We start from the raw sequence: 21,264 nt of genomic DNA, 5'->3' as shown, positions 1-21,264 counted from the left end.
AAAAAGGGCACTAGAACTTCTGATTACCAGTTCAATGAGCCCCATCCGAAGTTTATACGATCACCCATTCTATATAAACCTTAAATATTCCAAGGCATAAATTACAACCTTTGCCCTGAGGGTTTTGAGAGGGGGGTTGTCACCCTCAAAGGTATAATTCCAGACCTCCCCCTGGAAAATCTCCCCTTTGAAAATACAGCAAAAAATTCAACTCCCCCCCCCTAAAAAATGTATACATACTTCACAATAACAAATACTATGTGTAAAAAATGGGCAAATTTTATGACTTACAGCCCTTTCCTCTGGGGCTGTTGAGGGGGTCAAATTATATCCAACTGCACACTTATTGGGCCTTTCAACTATGATGGGCAAAATGGCTATCTCAAAATTTTGATCGGACGATTTTGGGGAAAAAAGGGGCGGGGGAGAGGGCTAGGCTGACCTCCAGTCTTTTTGGTCACTTAAAAAGGGCACTAGATCTTTTAGTTTTCGTTTAATTGAGCCCTCTCACAATAATTATAGGACCACTGTGTCAATGCGATCTCCCCTTTAAAAAACAACAACAAATAAACACGCATCCGTGACCTTTCCTCTGGCAAAAAATACGAAATTCCACATTTGTCCAGATAGGAGCTTGAAACCACTACAGTAGGGTTTACTAATATGCTGAATCTGATGGAGTGAATTTCACTAAGATTCTAATATTTTTAGGGACTGTTTATCCCTTTTTCGAAAATCAAGCAAATGTTCTTAGGCTCGTAGCCTTTAATTAGTAAGACTAAACTTAATGAAACTTACATATTTAAAATCTGTATAATAAGCCGATTATTTTGGTATATATATATATATATATATGTGTATATATATATATATATATATATATATATATATATATATATATATATATATATATATATATATATATATATTGGTATTGAAATTCCATTTTTTAGAGTTTCGGTTACTATTGACCTGGGTCGCTCCTTACTTACTGTTCGTCACCACGGGTTCGATCTTAGATTTTAGTGTAAGAACAAACACCTTGTGATGCAACAGTTCCTCCTAAGGAAAATCTTTTCACCAAACAAGGGAGTAGGATATTTTCTCATCCAGTTTTTTTGGAGATATTGGTACAAAACTATCTATTTTTTTTAATTTATCATACCTCTGAGAAAGCCGTAAGATTGGGAAGAACAGTAAGGAATTTCTTCGTAACAAAACTTTTGTACAATCCGTTCTAAGAAAACACAACTTTTTTATGCTCTATTTCACCCTCAGCTATAACACACGAAAATAGTAGGCTCTCAACCACAAAAATGTTCAGTCTTTTGGCCTTCCTCTTTTCTTGGGACTTGAGACCCCCCCCCCCAAGTGAAATAAGCTGATTGCAAAAGGAATGACGTAATTCTCTCCCCTAAATTTTTTACATCTCGGCCGAGTCTTTGAGGCATCAGAATCCCTAACAAAAGCATTCTACAGGTCTCTTTGGTTTCCTCCTAAATGATTAGACCTGTTTGAAATCCATGAAATTGGTTTTAAGAATCCCTTAGTTTCCCCTTCAAATTCAATTTTCGTCTTACAGGGCTAGCACCCATATTGGAAATGAAGGGCCCAAATTTAAACAGTTCAGAAAAACAGATAAAGCTTCAAAATAACCGAGCCCAACTCTTTGCATTTAAAATAACGAGATATTTAACATTAACTTTAAAATTATTAAATTTATTATTTAAATTTTTTATTATTTATTATTATTTTATTATCTATTATTTAAATTATTATTTAAATTATTTAAATTTAATTATTATTAAATTAAAGACATATTTATTCGAATTATTTATTTAAACGTGCCAAATTGTGAGCTCATCACAAACGATATTTTGATGCACTCTCTTTAAAAGATAAAGAAGGCCTCCCACGGAATTTTAAACTATTCATTGGTCCATATTTTTTTATGACACCCCTAGAAATCAATGAGACTTCGCAGCTGTTTTTAAACTTCAAATTTAATTCAATATTTCTGGCCTCCTCTTCCACTTACGCCAGACCAAAATTAAGTGTAATTCTGAGACTATTCAACGCTTGGCAGTGACATACATCCACCTACTTGGCGCCACTAGAGTTTGAAGAAAATTATAACATGAATAAATCATTAAATCATTAACACTTTATTAGCAAAATCACTTAATAAAAGAAATAAAAACCATAATGCTATTATTGACAACAATATAATGTGCATATTGTGCAATATTGTCCCCGCCTATTTCCAGAAATTGTTCACAGCAGGTCGAGCATATCACTCGTGGTGGAAGTGTGCTAAGCGTAGCACAGATTGTGCCATACGTGGCAAGTGGGACTCAGTTATTTATACAACGTCACGGGGTGGACCAATCCTTGACGCAAATTAATCATATTTTTTTTTGCACACACGGCAACATACAGTCACAAGTTTTGCATACACGGAGTGTAAAAAAAAAATTAACATTTTTTTTAGTATAAAAATTTGAGGGTACAGTTTTGACCCCCTTCCCCCCAAATCTTTGTCCAACTCGTAAAAAAGTAACAATGTTGGATGTAAGCAAATTTTTGATGTGTATTTAAAAAAATTTTGTACCTCCCCCTCGAAAAAATACCCCTTTGAAGAGAAATCCTGGCTAAGGCCTTGATATTAATGTTTCTACCTTATTCCTAAAATATAGTTGAGAAAATGTAAATTGGATACCTTGATATTTGAAACTATAAAACAACTGAACTCAGAATAAAAGTAAATACAAAAAGAAAAGAAAAACAAACGTGTTGGTGTGCTTCTAATAATTAAGTCGTCCTTGGCTCTATTTTTGTTAGCAATAGTCTTGAATTACCGCGATTCGCTATTTCTAGTGCATCTCTAAGGCACTGCTTGTAGTCACTATGATGCTCGTGTGGCCATCATTAATCCCCTTGAATCACTCCAGTGCCAATCAAGGGGAAGTAACGCCCCCTTTGGTAATCACTGGCCTATAGGATCCTTGTTAGACCCCAAGCTAAATAAATGAGTGTAACAGCTTATACGTGTTACAGTAAGATGAAAAACCAGTTCCATAATAATTTTTTCCTCTTTCTTTTATTATTTTATTATCTCCATTATTTTATTTATTATCTTGTTTTATTTAAATGACAAAAAAAAACAATTTTTCTAAAAAGTCCACTTGGCTACCTTGCTTTTTGCTACCTCTCTTTCCGGGCATTTTGACCTTGTATAAAACCAAGGTCATTGTTATTCTTCTTTTTAGAGTCTACATATATACCCATGGTCCCAAAAACTAATCTAAAAAAGATTTAACATTTCTAGATTTGGTAGCCCTTTAGAGATAGCTTCAACAACCCTACTTTCGAAATTGGTCCTAAAAATAAATTTAAAAAAAGAAAGAAAATTCAACTTGTTTAGAAATCCATCTCAAATCCTGCGAACCAGCTTGTGAAGGTCTACAAGTCATGAAGAAGTAGATTATTACAAACTTGACGTTTTTTGTTTTTTTTTTTTGTTTTTTTATTTGAGGCTAGGTCTGATCCAGTGAATTACAGAAAACCTTACAAAATTGTTTAGGTGAATTGTTCGGTGAAAGCCGAATGCTTTCCAGTACATACCAAAAATCCTACGAAGACTGAGTGACTGACTAATTTATTTACAAACTGCTATTAATAAACATCATATCAACAATTTATCTTTTATGTATGTTTTCTTTTTGCTACGTTTTACTTTATATCAAATAGTTTGTGGTCATAGAATCTTAATGAAAATCATATCATCAGATTCAGCATATCAGAGAACCCTAATGTGTAGGTTTCAAGCTCATATCTGCAAAAATGTGGAATTTTTTGTTTTTTGGCAGAAAAAAGATCACGGATGGGTGTTTATTTACTGTTTTTTTTTTTCCAAGGGTGATCGTATCGACCCAATGGTCTTAGAATATCGTATGAGGGCTCATTCAAACGGAAATTAAAAGTTCTAGTGTGGTTTTTAAGGGGCGGAAACCAGGAGAGTAACTAGGCCCCCACCCACGCTCATTTTTCTCCAAAGTCACCCGATCAAAATTTTAGATAACCATTTTGTTAAGCATAGTCGAAAAATCTAATGATTGTGTCTTTGAGGATGACTTAATCCTCTACAGTCCCCGGTGGAAGGGCTGAGAGTTTTGAAATTTGCCCATTGTGTACATACAGTATTGGTTATTGGGAAGGATAAAGACGTTTTCAGGGGGGATTTTTTCCGGTGGAACTGGGGGGTGCAGGGGAGAGATTACGGGGGAGGATCTTTCTATGGAAGAATTACTCATGGGGGATGGGAATTTTCAATGAATGGGGTGCCGGATTTCACAGAATTATGTAAAAAAATCAGAAATTAAATAAAAAAAAGTTTTTTCGACTGAAAGTAAGGAGCAACATTAAAGTTCAAAATGAACAGAAATTATTATGCATTTGAGGAAGGGGTTTCCTCCTCGTCAATACCTCGCTCTTTACACTAAAATTTGTTTAGTACTTTCAAAAGAGCTATTTATTCTAATTAAACGGACTTTCTGATTCAGGGGTCATTCTTAAAGGATTGGAACAAAATTGGAGCTTTAGCGTAAAGGGCGAGGTATTGACGAGGGGGAAACCCCTCTCATATACGTAAAAATTTCTGTTCATTTTGAGTTTTAATGTTGCTTCTTACTTTCAGTTGAAAAAATTTTACTTTTTTATTTAATTGATTAAAAAGGCTGGTCTCGATAATCGCACCACTTAATTGCAAACTATTGAAATACCTTTAAAAAAAATCACTAAACCATTAATTGGACTTTGTCATTCAGGGGTCATTCTTAAGGAATTGGAAAACAATTGGAATTTTAGCGAAAAGAGCGAGGTATTGACGAGGGGAAGAACCCCCTCATATTAGTACTAATTTCTTTTCATTTTGGGTTTTATGTTGCTCCTTACTTTCAGTTGAAAAAACTAGATTTTTTTATTTAATCGATTAAAAAGGCTGGTCTCGACAATCGCATCACTTAATTGCAAACTATTGAAATATCTATAAAAGAAAATCACTAAACCATAAAAATATATTGTTCTTTCTTCATGACTTGCAACTTTAATAAGTAAATTACCAAAAGCTGATCATCAAAACTTTGTTTCTCAGTTTGTTTCCGTTTTATGAAGATGAAACCAGACAGTGGCCTAACAAAGTAACCGACACGCATTCAGGGGTGAAGGCCCAGCAGATACGTTTTCTTTTCCACATATCTCAAGAGTTTTCCCCAAAGTTTATTTACATTTCATATAATTTTTCTGTTTGTCTGTCTATTCGACTTTGACTTCCACCCTCAAAATATAGCCCTTAGCGAAAAGCTTTGAACTTTTACTTTGAAATGGTCATGCAACCTCATTCGTTGGCCATTTATGAAGACAAAATCTTCAATTAATTCTAAGGGCTTTTGAATATAAACTCAACTATCTCCGACATTATCTTAAAACAAAACGTTGGATAAGGGTTATTTTGGGGCAAAAAAAAAAAACAGAAAAAGATAAACCGTAGGAGAGGAGGGAAGGTCAAAGTATTTCTTAGAAGAAAAGAGATGCATTTAGGTGCAATTGGCTCTAACGTTTCAATATTTCCTAGTGAAGCCAGTATATATATTGGGATCAGGAGATTTCCCCCTTGCCTTCTGCACGGATGGTTATAGATGCGTGATTGTTGTAGTTAAATGTTGTAGTGTAGCCAGGGATACACCTTTAACCTCTGCACAGAAGGTTATAGGTGCGTGATTGTTGCAGCTAAAATATTAAAATCCAAATGGAAACAAAAGAGAAAGCTTATGTTACTGTATGCTCTGTATACCCACTGAATATACCCAAAGTTGGCATACCCGAGTACATCGACTCTGATCATACTCTTTCCTGCAAAAAAGTATGTCTTAGATTCAAAAATACTTTTTTGGCAAAATATTTTGGCTGAATATTTATATTTCTTTGGTTTGTACCATTCTACGCACCTTTTTCCCCGCACCATCCCACGCAACTTTCGGTTTGCATCATTGCACCATTCCATAATTGCACACACAAAGTTAGTTAACTAAATTTCACTCAAGTGCACGCTAGGACTATGATAATTTTTATCACAAAAAGACATTTTTTTCACTGAGGGAGTGGATTCGGTTCGCAAAGTGAAATTTACCCCTATGAGAGCCTTTTCTTTTTTTGCTCTATTCTCTTTTTTTCATTTTCTAGGTTTGCTTTTATTTCCATTTTCTAGAAATTTCGTTAAACGTCAAAACTTAACCAATAGCTCAAAATCAGAGCGACAAAAAAAAAAACAAATTAACTAAAATTCTGAATTTTGTCTCAAAGACTACTTTAAAAACTTCCATAGACTATTAAAATTGTCTACTCGTAAGTAGAAAACTAGATAAAAGATATATTTTCCGTTCACCCGATTGTCTTAGAATTTATTAATTTTCATCTAAATCCACTTAAAATATTTCAGAATTGATTTCGAATTCAGAAATAAGTTCAACACTCTCAAGCCGCCTCTTGAATAATTTTAATATTCAGTTCAGAATAGCAAAAAAAGAATGTATAGCTGTATTTAGTAGAAAAGGAAAAGAATATAATATCTGGATATTTGAGAAAAGGGATCAGCCAAGAGGGGTTAATCTCAAATAGTAAAATAAAAAAACTATTCTCAGTAGCCTATTTTCAATTGGACTACGGACGCAATACTCAAATAAATTCTTATTCTATAGGCTGTTGCACTAGACAGCTATAATTTTTATGCCTTCGTACTGGCTCATGCTAAAGCATGAAAAAATGATAATTAACTTTCAAAGATGTGCAAATAGCTGTTATGAATGGAATTTTATCTCGAGTTTTGCTGGATGAATGCTAATCGTCGGACGAGTATGCCAACAACCTCCCCTTCCGGTAGAATAAACTAGTCTACATAGCGAGAAACCGCTAGAAATTCGAACAAAAATAAACAACATGTAAATTTGAAGTACGCTTGGTTTATCTTATGATTTCTATGTTTTTATTTTTTTTTTCTTAATTTCAGTCCTAAAATACGAAGATTTGTCAGTGTTGCCAAGTTAAACCATGGAAATAAATACGCGAAATCAATTCTTTAGACGTGACAACGCTTTTCGTCCGTAAAAATGCAAATATTATTAACATGCTGATACCCAAGGATAACAACACCTCCAGAGCTACACTTTCTGAAGCTCGTTCCAGCCATGAGTTCTTAGCTACGTCTTTCACCCACATCTCTATTTTTTTTTAAATTTGACTTTCAATACTACCAAAAACAGCTCAACTAAATTCAGAGGTCTTTCTTATTAAAAATTTAATTCCCGTGGTAATATCCTTAATGTAATTTTTTTAGTGGTAATTAAGTGGTAATTTTCTTAATATGGTAGGTTTCCACTTAACCAATTCAAATAATCAGATTCCATTTTACTGTCTTTGAAACTTAAATATTCACTAGAATTGACAACTTTCGTTCTTATCATCCAATTCCCAATTTCCTATATCATTGTTTTCGGGAACCCTTTTTTTGGAAGGGGGTAGGAAAAGGGGAAATCTTAGCACAGATTTTTGACTCCATCAAGAAAAATACCAATTTCCCTATTTTTGGAAGCAGTTGGCTGAAACCTCCGTAAAAGTATTTTGAACTTCATGGTGTAATCAAGATTGCACTGTTTCTAAAGGTTCTTCCTTTTTTTAAACTATACAAATTTTCTTAAGTTCTTATATCTGGAACTTGAAACTAAATATATTATATTTTTTTGAAATTGTTGTAAAATTTTGGTTTCTTTATATATATATATATATATATATATATATATATATATATATATATATATATATATATATATATATATATATATATAGATATATATATATATTATATTTATAAAGTGCACAAGAGAGAACAGGATTGATCCCTCTTAGAGGGATTGAAGTGGCAGTCCGAGTATGGGAAATTTATAAAAGTTTGGTCATTGGCGATTTAAAACGGGAAGATTGGCAACATAAATTTATTTATGTTTTATATAGCACCATATATATATTTACTAGCACCAGAGACGGTGGTGCGTGTGGTGACTCCATTAAAAAATAAAACATCACAATAATGTACAAACAAATAAAAATGCAATAGGTACAACTTATTTGCGATATTCCAGGATAAAGCTGACATTTCTCTATTAATAACAATTAATTTTGTTTGTATTCAGGAATTATTTCAAGTTAAAATATGAAAATTATTTCAAGTTAAAAATCATGCAGGAAAGTCGACTTTTAGTTTGGAGCCTGCTGAGGAAGAGTTCAGCTTTCTGTACAGTTCCCCACCAGTGCTGTCGTTTTGGGAAAGGAGGGGGTAGTTGCCCCCCAGAAATTTGGCAAAAAATTATTATATAGCCCATGTCCCTTGACACTCCGGTTGTGGACCCTTTTGTCCCCAATTAAAAGTCACCAGATTAAGTCACCAAACACAAGATGGTGTTGGTGTGTTTTTCGACACTAACTGCCAGCTTTTACTCGCTTGAGTTCCACCCTAGGGTTTAGTGCTAGTTTTTTTTTGCGTAATTTTGCTACTGGTATATCTATCATATACTCTTTACTTACAGTTTCCTACCAAGTGCGGTTCATATAGCCATTGCTGCTCTCCTGTTTTGAAATCAATATTTATTCTTTAAAACATAGTCGTGGTTTCACCCAATCTTCAAAACAAACATCATTCAGTTTGCTATCCAGTCTCCTTATTTATTTTTAATTCTGGTGATTCAATCATGTCTGCTCATTTCGACGGTTATTTATTTTGTCTATTGGAGTTTAGCTTCTGTTTGAGTTTGCTTATTCTATTATTTATTATCGCTTTTATCGTATGACGACAAAAAGTTCTCAGAAAACAAAAAGTAATTTAAGACAGCTTATTTGTAATTTTTTTTTTTTTTTTTTTTTTTTTTTTTTTTTTTTTTTTTTTTTTTTTAAGGCGAATCCTAAAATGTACAAGTTAGGTTGGAAACATTTTTCAAACAGATTTTGTAAAAATTCGTTAGAAAAATTGCTTTCCACTCGAGGCACAAGAGGTTGGGGGAGACGATTTTTATTGATGAATGTACTATAGCTGGGATATGCCTGTCAGGGCCCGGTCAATGTGTACTTGATTGGAAATACCCTGTCTGATTGCGAATTAATCCCAGAATCTGCCTAGTCCTACTGAAAATATAGGTAAAGTAAAAGTGGTCAAAATGTCGACGGAAAATCCACCTTTCACTTTTCATCCCTTTCACTATATTGCTTAATTTCGTTTCATCCCTTTCATTATGGTTTCATCCACCTTTCATTACATTGTTTAATTTCGTCATTCCTAGCCAATTTTACGTCCTTAAACCATGGCAGATGCTTTTTCCCTGCTTGTTTCTATCTGGATCGGTCTGCACCGTTGTTTTCTTCAATTTTTACAACCCCTTGAGGAAAATAACTGAAAAGGCTTTCCCTCTTTGACGCCTATAGCTAATTTCACGAACATAAAGTATATTCATGAAAACATTAATGGCAGTATTTTTCTGCAATAAAAACCTCATTTTTTAGTTAACGTCTGGCAGAACAAAAGCGTTGCATACTATCATAGTGGGTATAAACTACTTATGTCCAAGGCCATGTCCAAGGGGTACCTTGTTTAACCCCCTGCCTCCCAAATTTTAGTCTGGCTTGTTTAAACATTACATAAATCCATGTTAAAAATTATTGATAGGCCTACGTTTTTAATTTCTTTTGTAAAGAAATTTTTCGTTTAATTTCGTTTTTAATTCCTCGTCAAAAAAATCCTGGATACACACTTGCTTGTGTCCCTCTAGGCCATCCTTTTATACCCCTAACTCTACCCCCCAGGACTCTGATTTTTTACTTAGTTTTATGCTAATTCTGCTCCGAGCTGCAGTGTACAAGAATCAACGCAGTGCGTAACCCCTGACGCGGGACTGGAGACATTCAATACTAATATAATGCCGGGAGGTTATAGCAAATCCTCAGAAACGGAACAAAAAATGTGGTTTGCTTCCAACCACGACTATTTAATTTGCAAGATGTCTCAGACATTAATATTTGCCAATTTTTTAGCATTTATTTCGCCGTTTTATGTGACTGAACGAATGCTGGAATTGTGTCATGAAAAAGCAAGAATTGGTCCAATTTATGTATATGCATTATCACAAGTTTGATGGATTTAATTGGCCTGAGCGAAAATAATATGAAGAACTGGGTCTCTTAAGTAAAGGAAGCATTTTCATTATAAAATGAATAAGCATCTTTTTTTCTAATCGTAATAGTTATCCGACAAACCTGTCCATCAAGAGAATTCATTTCGTGTTTGAGGCGCTGTATCCATGGTGAAAAACAATAGCGTATGCAAAGGGCCTCTTTCCCGCCCTTGGCCTCTAGCCAAATTCTTAAGATTTTACGATACTGAACGTATTTTATTATATATTTCGTACAAATGTCCAGTTTTTTTAACCCCGTCCCTCGTCAAAAAACATTTATGTGTACTTATATGAAACTTGCTTCTACAATTTACACGAAAAACATGGTTTTGACTGAGAGTTATTTGATTTGATACTAATAGGCCTATAATCTTATTTATATAATATAAATAATATAATAAAGCAATACATCATTTATACAATATAAATACAATTAATATTTTATTAATATAATTCTACATTTTATTAGTATAAAAATAATATTAACATAAGATAACATGAGCAAGAAAAGGTTTACGCATCTTATGGTGAATATTCTCTCTTTACTAAAGAACCCCCGTCGAAAAAAGTCACCCCTCCTCGAAAATATAGCCATGTGTACTGTTATAAAACTTAGGCTACTTGTGCACATGCTGACGAATTTGTGTAGTTTTGAGGAAGAATAAGAGGACAGTGTAATCAAACAGTTCGTGGTAACGGACTGTAATAAGGAGCGACCCAGCTCAATAGTAACCAAAACTCTATAAAAAAAAACGGAATTTCGATACCAATAGCTACATCAAAAGAATTGAATTTTAATGCTGATTTTAAATATATAAGTTTCATCAAGTTTAGTTTTACCCATCAAAAGTTACGAGCCTGAAAAAAATTTGCCTTATTTTAGAAAATAGGGGAAAATACCCCCTAAAAGTTATAGTCTTAACGAAAATCACACCATCGAATTCAGCGTATCAGAAAACCCTATTGTAGAAGTTTCCAGCTCCTATCTACAAAAATATGGGATTTTGAATTTTTTTTGCCAGAAGGCAGATCACGGATACGTGTTTATTTGTTTTTTTTTGTTTCTGTTTCCCCCCCCCAGGTGTGATCGTATCGACCCAGTGGTGCTAGAATGTTGCGAGAGGGCTCATTCTAACGGAAATAAAAAGTTCTAGTGTCCATTTAACTGGACAAAAAAAGTTGAAGGGCATCTTGGCCCCCTCCCACACCAATTATTTTTCCAAAGTTACCAGATCAAAATTCTGAGATAGCCATTTTATTTAGCATAGTCTAAAAACCTTATAAATATGTCTTTGGTGACGACTTACTCCCCTACAGTCCCCGTGGGAGGCGTTACAAGTTACAAACTTTGATCAGTGCTTATATATAGTAACGGTTATTGGGAAGTGTACAGACGTTTTCAGAGGTATTTTTCGGTTGGGGGGGGATTTATTGAGAAGAGGGAGATATCTTGGGGGAACTTTTCTATGAAGGAATTCATCATGGGGGAAGAAAATTTCCATGAAGGGACCGTAGGATTTTCTAGCATTATTAAAAAAAAAATGAAAAAATAAAAATGAAAAATTTTTTTCAACAAAAAGTAAGGAGTAGCATTAAAACTTAAAACGAACAGAAATTATTACGCATATGAGGGGTTCACCTTTTCCTAATACCTCGCTCTTTACGCTAAATTATTCTTAGTAATTTCAACTATTTATTCTACGGCCTTTGTGATTCAGCGGTCATTCTTAAGGAATTGGGACAAAATTTAAGCTTTTGTGTAAAAAGCGAGGTACTGACGAGGGGATAAACCCCCTCATATACGTAATGAAAACATACGAATACAAAAGTTCGTTGCGTAAGCTAGTTCGTAAGTTACGTTCTAGTTGCCTTTTTAAGTAACCAAAAATCGAGGGAGCAACTAGGCCTCCTCCCCCACTCCTTTTTTTCAAAATCATTCGATCAAAACTATGAGAAAGCAATTTATCCAAAAAAATAAATATGCAACTTTCGTTTTAATTATTCATCTGCGAAGAGCCAAAGTCAAAACATGCATTAATTCAAAAACGTTCAGAAATTAAATAAAAAAAAACAAGTTTTTTTAACTGAAAGGAAGAAGCGACATTACAACTGAAAACAAACCGAAATTACTTCGTATATGAAAGGGGCTGCTCCCTCTTCAACGCCCCGCTCTTTATGCTAAAGTTTTTTACTGTTTTAAAAGGTAGAATTGAGATAAAGTGTCAAACTTTGGCGTGAAGAGCGGGGCGTTGAGGAGGGAGCAGCCCCTTTCATATACGAAGTAATTTCGGTTCATTTTCAGTTTTAATGTCGCTCCTTACTTTCAGTTAAGAAAAACTTGTTTTTTATATTTAATAATTAAAAGGTCCACATCAAATCCACCCAGCCTCACGACAGTTTACAATTTCGGGTATTTATGTCTCGAAAATTGATACGTGGATTCTTTCAAAGGTTGAGATTATCCAGTCAGAATTACGGAAAAAGCATATTAAAATTTGGATGTATGTGCGAGCCAACTGTCTACCACTAGTAACAAATTGACAGGATGTCGGTTTTCCAAATAGATTGTGAACCAGTGGTGTCAAAATTGGCATTTTCAATGAAAACACAAAAAAAGTGTTTTTTTAAAATCTATGGGGAGGGGCAATAAAAAAAAGGGTGCAGAGTATCCCTCCTCCTGCCTCTCAATTGACACCAATATTGCAAATTTGCCCACTTTGCGGTATTTTAGGATGGATTGAGACATTTTCTTTTTAGGTGCTATGAATTGGTGAACTCAAGAGGAGCTTTGTTTAATAGGGGTAATTATAAGCCGTTACTGACGATCTTTAAATCAACCCCTGCTAGATATATAGTGGCAATAAAGGTAATTTTGAAATGATATCAAAGAAAAGTGACGTACAGATAAAGATAACTTCCCTCATGAAAAAGTGGATAAAAGTGATTGCTTAAAAGTGAATTGGATAAAAGTGGATAAAAGAGGAAATAAAAAAACAATCTGAAAAGAAATAAAACATGGTTTTCTTTTGTATGATGTGTTGTCTATCCTTTCTAGTGAAAGTATAATTTAGTTAACTAAAGTTAACTAAGTTTCAATTTTCATAATTTTTCCTCAGTTACTTTGATGTTCTCATTGAAGTAACTCGAATAGCTTCTTTTCCCTACGTGGATCAGTAGCAACAATCGTATTTATTATTATTGGTGGTGGTTTTATTTGTTTTTAGCTTAGTGTTTTTTTCTTTTTATCTTGTGCTGAGGACGCCTAGTTTGGATACAGGCGAAATATCCGCGTTGTTTTAGTCTTTCCTCTCTACTGGCCGCAGTCTCGTTTGACGTTTTTTTTGTGGAGTTTTATCTCTCTTTGTTGTTTAAAATATTCTTAGAATTAAAAAAGCATTTCAATAGAATATTCAATATTGTTCAGAGATCAACCAAGATCAGACTTGTCTGATATACGGGCCAACATACCCCAAGACCTTATCTACATATATCTTGTAGACCAAATGATTTATTGTATTATTATTCTTGATATTCCGACAATATAATACATTGAACTGAGGCATAAGATATAATTTCAAGGTCGAATGGGCATTGTAAATGAAGCTGCATTAACGACTCAGCCCAAATGCTGTGCATTGCGACTATACTACCACCAACATTCGACTTTTTTTAGAATTAAATAAAAAAATCAAGTTTTTTAACTGAAAGTAAGGAGCAATATTAAAACTTAAAACGAACAGAAATTACTCCGTGTATGAAAGGGGCTGTTCCTCCCTCAACGTCCCGCTCTTTACGCTAAAGCTTTACTCTTTCCCTCAATTCTACTTTATTAAACAGTAAATAACTTTAGCATAAAGAGCGGGACGTTGAGGGAGGAACAGCCCCTTTCATACACGGAGTAATTTCTGTTCGTTTTAAGTCTTAATGTCGCTCCTTACTTTCAGTTAAAAAAACTTGTTTTTTTATTTAATTTCTGAACGTTTTTGAATCAATGCATGTTTTTATTTTGGCTCTCCGCAAATGAATAATTAAAACGAAATTTGTGTATTATTTTTTTTTTGCTAAATGGCTTTCTCTTAGTTTTGATCAGAAGATTTTGAGAAAAAAAGGTGGGAGAGGAGGTCTAGTTGCCCTCCAATTTTGGCAACTAGAATTTTTAATTTTTAACGAACGTTTTTATTAATGAATACGTGACGAACTTCTATACTGGTATATTTTTACTATGTAAATGAGGGGGTTTTCCCCCTCGTTAATACCTCACTCTTTACACTAAAACTTTAATTTTGTCCCAATTCTTTAAGATTGACCTCTGAACCACAAAGGCTGTAGAATAAATAGTTGAAATTACAAAAAATACTTTAGCGTAAAGAGCGAGCTATTTTGGAAGAGATGGACCCCCCATATGCGTAATAGTCTCTGTTCGTTTTAAGTTTTAATGCTGGTCCTTACTTTCAGTTGAAAAAACTTTTTCATATTTAATTTTTCATTGTTTTTTTAAAAATAATGCTACAAAATCCTGGAATTTCTCTTCTCCCATGACAAATTCCTCCAAGGGAAGATCCTCCCACGAAGCCCTCTCCCCTTCTCTAATACACTGAATACCATGGCGTGATTTTCGTTAATATCGTATGATTTTTAGGGGGTGTTTCCACCTATTTTCCAAAACAAGGCAAATTTTCTCAGGCTCGTAATTTTGATGAGTGAGACTAAATTTGATGAAACTTATATATTTAAAATCAGCATAAAAATCCAATTCTTTTTATATATCTATCGGTATCAAAATTCAGTTTTTTAGAGTTTCGTTTACTATTGAGCCGGGTCGCTCAATAGTATTTCTCGGAATAACTTCATAGATGGGGTTGCATTTTCATATATCTTCTTTTAACAAATAAACGAAAAGAAAATTATCTTAACAATTTGGATGGAAAAGTAATAACGATTTATTCAATATTATTACGTTCAAATATTGCTTTGTTTCTGAATTTTGTTGCTGTAATTCAGTAAATATTAGTTTGCAAAACTGCGAGTTTTAATTTTTTTGCCATTGTTATTATTTTTCAAGTAGGCTACTGTAGTATTTTTCAGGACATCAATAAAACATTTAAAAAAAATTAAAAAATTCTTCCCCAGAACTTGTCTCAGGTCATTAATACTAGAAACCACTATTTCCTTTTTTCTATTGGCTGTTTTAAAATTGTGAAGTTTTTACGGTAGTACCACATTTTGTCAGTATTACCAAGTCGGACCGAGAAAATAAGTAAACAGACCTAATCAGTTAAACAAGTTAACGCCTACAGGCAACTACATTTACATGTTTAAGGGAATCCTCTTAAGCTATTGGGTGTCATTTGTCTTGCCGATTTTTCACCACCGTTTCTGTTTGTTAAGTTCGCCCACTACGACCAAAATTGTATGTGGAAGTCTTTTTACTAAAATGAAATCACCGATTTTTTTCTCATTCATTAAGATAGATATGGCTATGTAACATTAGCGGTTCTGGCTTTTCTTGTATCCGGAGCAATATCTTGATTAACCCCCCACCCCCCCTGTCTCTCATAAAACTTTCAAACCAAACTTATAAAAATGATTTTCAATTTATTAATTAAATAATAATTTATGGTATTTGTGCATTATTCAGAACACTGTCAAAAAGTGAAGTTAGGTTCTTTCGTGAAACAAACTACGATGCAGGTATCGAACCTTACAATGTTCCTTCTCGTTAGAGTGTTAAGTCATGTTGTGTCCCTTGACGCACTGTTTTGTTGTGGGCACCAACCCCTTATCCTGGAAAAATATAATTGCCTCTTTTTCAGTCTTTGGCAAATCCCAAATCTTCATTTCAAAATCCATGTTCAGACACTATCTTCTATCACTACACGTAGCAAACTAAATTGAGTTTTGTGTTTGTGGCTATGAAACCGGATTTTCTCAGCAAAATTCTTGAGTGTGTTTTGAACTGAATTGAATCAACTGAATAATGAACAAGTACCAAATATTTCTTTAAAATGTACCTGCGTCGTAGTTTGTTTCACGAAAGAACCTAACTTCACTTATTGAGTGTGTTCTAAATAATACACAAATACCTAATTTATTTTTCAATTTATTCTTTACATTTTTAATTGTTATTTATCATTTGAACTTAATTATTTTAGTTAATTTTTAACTCATCTCAATTTATTAATTAATTAATATTTATTAATTATTTTCATTTATTAACTGCGCCCTCTAATTTATTTAATAAAAAAAAACTTTAAAATTATAAAATGATAATGACCGTTGGATTAGGCCTATTTACTTGAAATTTTTCGCTTCTAAAATTTCCGGTCCGAGGTGAATGGCCCCTCTTCCCTCCCTTAAAACTGCCTCTGTTGTGTAAGCTTCCACTTAAGCAACTCAAACAATCAGATTTCATTTACACTGTCCTCCGTACTTCAAAGGACCGTCTTTCTGTCTTAAATGTAATTAACTAGCATGAGGGACTTAAGGTTTGATACCCTTGGATTAATTTGCTCCCATTGTGCATGTTACGACCAAGATAGACCAGACAAAAACTACCCTCTTTTGTGTAAGGAAGGTATTCCTATTGACTCACAATTTGACAAACTAGTTTTAGACCCATCTATGATAATATATCTTTATGATGTGGTTTTCAAAGTTTCAAAGTGATTTGTCATTCTGAAATCGATCATAATTATCCTTTTGAACTTACTGGAAGTTCCAGGGGCGCCAATTAACGAAAAGGTAGGAAGCAGGGCTAGGGTTTTTTTTTCTCGATTTTTTTTTTTTTAAGAAAGATACAGAAATTATTTTTTATAATTTTAGGGATGGGGGCAATCTTTTTTTACGATTTTCAAGTAATTATGCAAATATATATATATATATATATATATATATATATATATATATATATATATATATATATATATATATATATATATATATATATATATATATATATATATATATATATATATATATATATATATATATATATATATATATATATATATATATATATATATATATATATATATACTCCTACGTAGACGCCCCGATTTAAGGCCCTTAAGAAGGAATTTTGTACATTTAGCGAAGCACAGCTGAAGTATTTCAATAGGCATCAAGTGACGTTTCTTGGAAATCTAGGGTTATAGTCAATCCCCTCAAATAAAGGAAGTTATGTCGACTGGGTCAAATTGTTTTCTCCTACCTTATTTAGTCGCGAAGGCCAGGGAAGAAAATGCACGCAATTTAGGGGAATAAGCGTTTTTCATTAATTCTTTTTCTAAAGGATATCAAGAAAGGTATTTTTCAAAAAAATTGGGAGGGAAAGACGATTTTGTTTTTCTTTCAACGGGAATAAAAAAATTGCAAAATCTAGTATAATTTCGAAGTTCCCCCCCTCAAATCAACATCCCTGCATAAGCACCATATTTAGAAATTAATGGTTTTTTTTAGAGCTAAATAGTTTTGGAACAGGCACGTACGCAAGAATTTTTTTTCGGGTGGGGGAGGCCAAAACCTTTGAAACAGCAGGTATAAAGTAGCACTTTTTTTTATTTAGTCACTAAACAAATGCAAAAAGCACGTATATCGGAGAATACAGATTAACTGTAATCTGTAGTACTGTAGCGGATGGAGGGAAGAAGACTGAAGCCTCAGAAGAACGTTTTAGGCTCAGGTTATGTTCATAGCGATTTAGAACCAGTGATTAATCTATTATATCCCACTGAGAGGGAAATTTTATGGTTAACAGTGCAATATGGGTGCTGTGGGGGTAGCTCTTCTATTGCGAAAACGTCGATTTTAATTAAAAATGATAGTTTCCAAAATTGATCCATTAAAAGCTGTACTTTATCTTGAAAAGGGGGGATAAACGCCCAAATATCAAGGATAATTCTATTTTGCCGTTGAAAGCAAACTCTCTTTACAAAAAGAATAACAGTATAATCGCTAATTACTTCAAAGAGGGTAAAAAGTTAGACAGAAAATGGGTTAATAATTGGGCAGTGACTTGACTAGATAATTGCATGCTATAAATTCCAAAAAAAGGCTTCACACATGTATCTAGATTCTTAATAAATGTCCTACTTTTGCCAGAAATCCCAAGAGACCATGGGGAAATTAAACATTTCACAAAATTTGCCAGTTTTTCCAAAAATGTGCCAGTTTTGGAAATATATGAATATTTTCACAGGCCGCTTTTTATCGCTCATACTACAAAAAATTTTACAAAATTCATTTTACAAAAAAATATATATTTTCTTAACTATCCGAAAGCGACGATTTATATTTCAGCCACACTGTTAAATAGTTTGGTTCAACCTTTCGAGCACGACCAGCCAAAAGTACCAGGTTCAATTAAAAACAACAACATTCACATAAAAAAAGAATCAAAATTGTAACTATATCAAGGAAAATATTGAAAAATTCAAATTTTCGAATTCCCCTCCTCAAAACGAGAACAATTGCATACAAATCCCCTGCTTACTTTATGCTCAAGCAATGCATAAAAGCATTTTTGACAATTTTCCCCATCCCCACCCCTGGTATTGCACATAACCCCTTTTCAATTCTCACTGCCGATTTGTATCCTGTTAGACAAAGCAAGGTACTTCCTTATTATATCGTAGACGCTCGAGAAATGAAGTTTGATTAATCCTAATGAAATATAGCGAAATATGATGGAAACACAATACTTTAGTAGCAAAATTATGATAACTACAACAAATAATTATGGTGGGGCAGGGGGCCCATTGAACGCATTATATTAAATACCTAACCCAGCCCAAACAAAATACCATCTATAAGTATCAAATATGGTAAAACTTTACTTTATCTACTTTTAACTATCTTGGAAAGGGGTTAGGTTAGAAAATGAAGCTTTCAGGGATCGGTCTACAGGCTAAAGTGTGTCCCAGGAAGGTATTTTGAAGCACCTACATCCTATCCTTCCCCCTCTAGAGGGTCTTGAACTTTGCCTACATGATTGAACTTTTACATTTTTTTTTTACAGCTATCCCCCACCCGTCTCCAAATTATAATCACACATAACACCTTTTGAATACCTCTTCGACAAGATAATTTCGGACTTACACATCTACTACATTTTTACAGCTATCCCCCACCCGTCTCCAAATTATAATCACACATAACACCTTTTGAATACCTCTTCGACAAGATAATTTCGGACTTACACATCTACTACATTTTTACAGCTATCCCCCCTCCCCTTCTCAAATCAAAATCGCACATATCATTTTTTGAATATGTCTTGCATTCGACAAGATAATCTCTAACTCACATGTCTATTAATTTTGACAGTTATCTCCCTCTCCTAAACAAATCTAAATCGACACAGCATTTTTTGTATCTGTCTCCTCTTCCACAAGATAATCTCAACTTACAAAATCTCTTAAAATTCCTACCTTCTCATTCTGACTGTCGTTATCATCACCTATCCGAATTCCCCGTGCTACAACAGTGGTAAGTGCATGACTGAGAGACAGATTGTATGCAACGATGAGGAGCAGTGTTCCGTTCTTCAGCAGCTGTTGAGAGGACCAGACACCCTTTAGCCCGCCCAGGCCCTTACCTGAGGAACAGGTTAAAATTTCATTCAGAGATTTAGTTAACGTTTTGACTTTGACTTGTAAATATGTTGTACTTGGCACATTATGCATAATGATAGCTATTATTGACGCGTTCATATTTTTGGTTTGTTGCGAATAACACAGTTTCCATAATAACTTCGATTTATAAAAAGTTAACATATAAAAATAATTCAACCAAAATTGAAGAAATCATAGACGGTAACTGCGGAGTGTAGGTCTCTTATGCCTAATTTATCAAACACAGACACGACAAATTAATCAACACAAGCTGGTCCTAAAGCCCATGCCTAAGGCTGTAACTATGATTTTTGTTACGGGGGTATTTTTATCAGGTGAGGGGGGGGGGAGGCTACGAAACAAACCTTGAAAAACTCATCAAAATATTATTTATATGTATTTTATTAAGTTTGTACGAGTCGAATGAAAATCTTGGGCTGAGGTTCAAACCCCCTCCTCTGAATACGACCTTGATCGTTCCCCTCCTATTTTAAATCTCGGGATTCTTATTCCATATTAATTTCAAAAATTTCAACAAGACAAGTTTTTCAAAGAAAAGTAGAGAGCTTCATTAAGCCAAGAATGAGCAAAAATAAAGTCAAATAATCTTCCAAGCGTAAAACTACCACAAATCACTATTGATAAATAAATGAAACCCAAAACGAACAGAAATTACGATAAATAGCCGAGTCAAACTCAAAACAAGCAAAAATTAACATGAGTAGGGCTGATAGCCCCTGTGACTTCTCAAGACCAGAACACAATTTGCGCTTTGCTGAAAAAAAAACAAAAAAAAAAACAAATGACCGTGGATTGTCAATTTAATTGACATATACTGACATTTCATCCTTAAGGTTTTGATAACTTTTCATTCATGAAAGTAAGAAAGGTGAAAACAATTCAAAAGTATTTTGTTTTCAGTAAAGGGTAAATTGTGTTCTGGTCTTGAGAAGGCACAAAGGCTATCAGCCCTACTCACGTTAATTTTGCTCGTTTTGAGTTTGACTAAGCTATTTATCGTAATTTCTGTTCGTTTTGAGCTTCATTTATTTATTGATAGTGATATGTGGTAATTTTACGCTTGAAAGATTAGTCGACTTTATTTTTGCTCATTCTCGGCTTAATAGAGCTCTTTACTTTTTTTTGAACAAGTTGTCTTGTTGAAATTTTTTTCAATTTAATTTATGTTCGTTTTTTATTGATATTAAACAAAAAAACAAGTTTTTTTTAAATGAAAGTAAGGAGCGACATTAAAAGTTAAAACGAACAGAAATTACTCTGTATATGAAAGGGACTTTTCCTCCTCAACGCCCCGCTCTTTACGCTAAAGTCTGAATCTTTCTCTTAACTCTACTTTTTAAAACAGTAAAAAAATTTAGTAA

General features: G+C 33.6%; 1 protein-coding gene across 1 annotated transcript in view; it reads right to left on the bottom strand.

The window, feature by feature from the left end:
* LOC136028800 (papilin-like) overlaps positions 1–19,811 on the bottom strand; it is a 387,506-nt gene extending 367,695 nt beyond the window's left edge. Inside the window, exon 1 of the mRNA XM_065706703.1 lies at positions 19,700–19,811. Within this exon, the coding sequence (XP_065562775.1) occupies positions 19,700–19,725 (26 nt within the window). The 5' untranslated portion in view covers positions 19,726–19,811. The remainder of the gene's footprint in view (positions 1–19,699) is intronic.
* Positions 19,812–21,264: the final 1,453 nt, after the last annotated feature.

Source organism: Artemia franciscana, chromosome 7 (genome assembly GCF_032884065.1).
Source record: "Artemia franciscana chromosome 7, ASM3288406v1, whole genome shotgun sequence".
NCBI lineage: Eukaryota > Metazoa > Arthropoda > Branchiopoda > Anostraca > Artemiidae > Artemia > Artemia franciscana.
The sequence above is the reverse complement of the archived record's forward strand: the minus strand, read 5'-3'. Positions and strand labels throughout refer to the sequence as shown.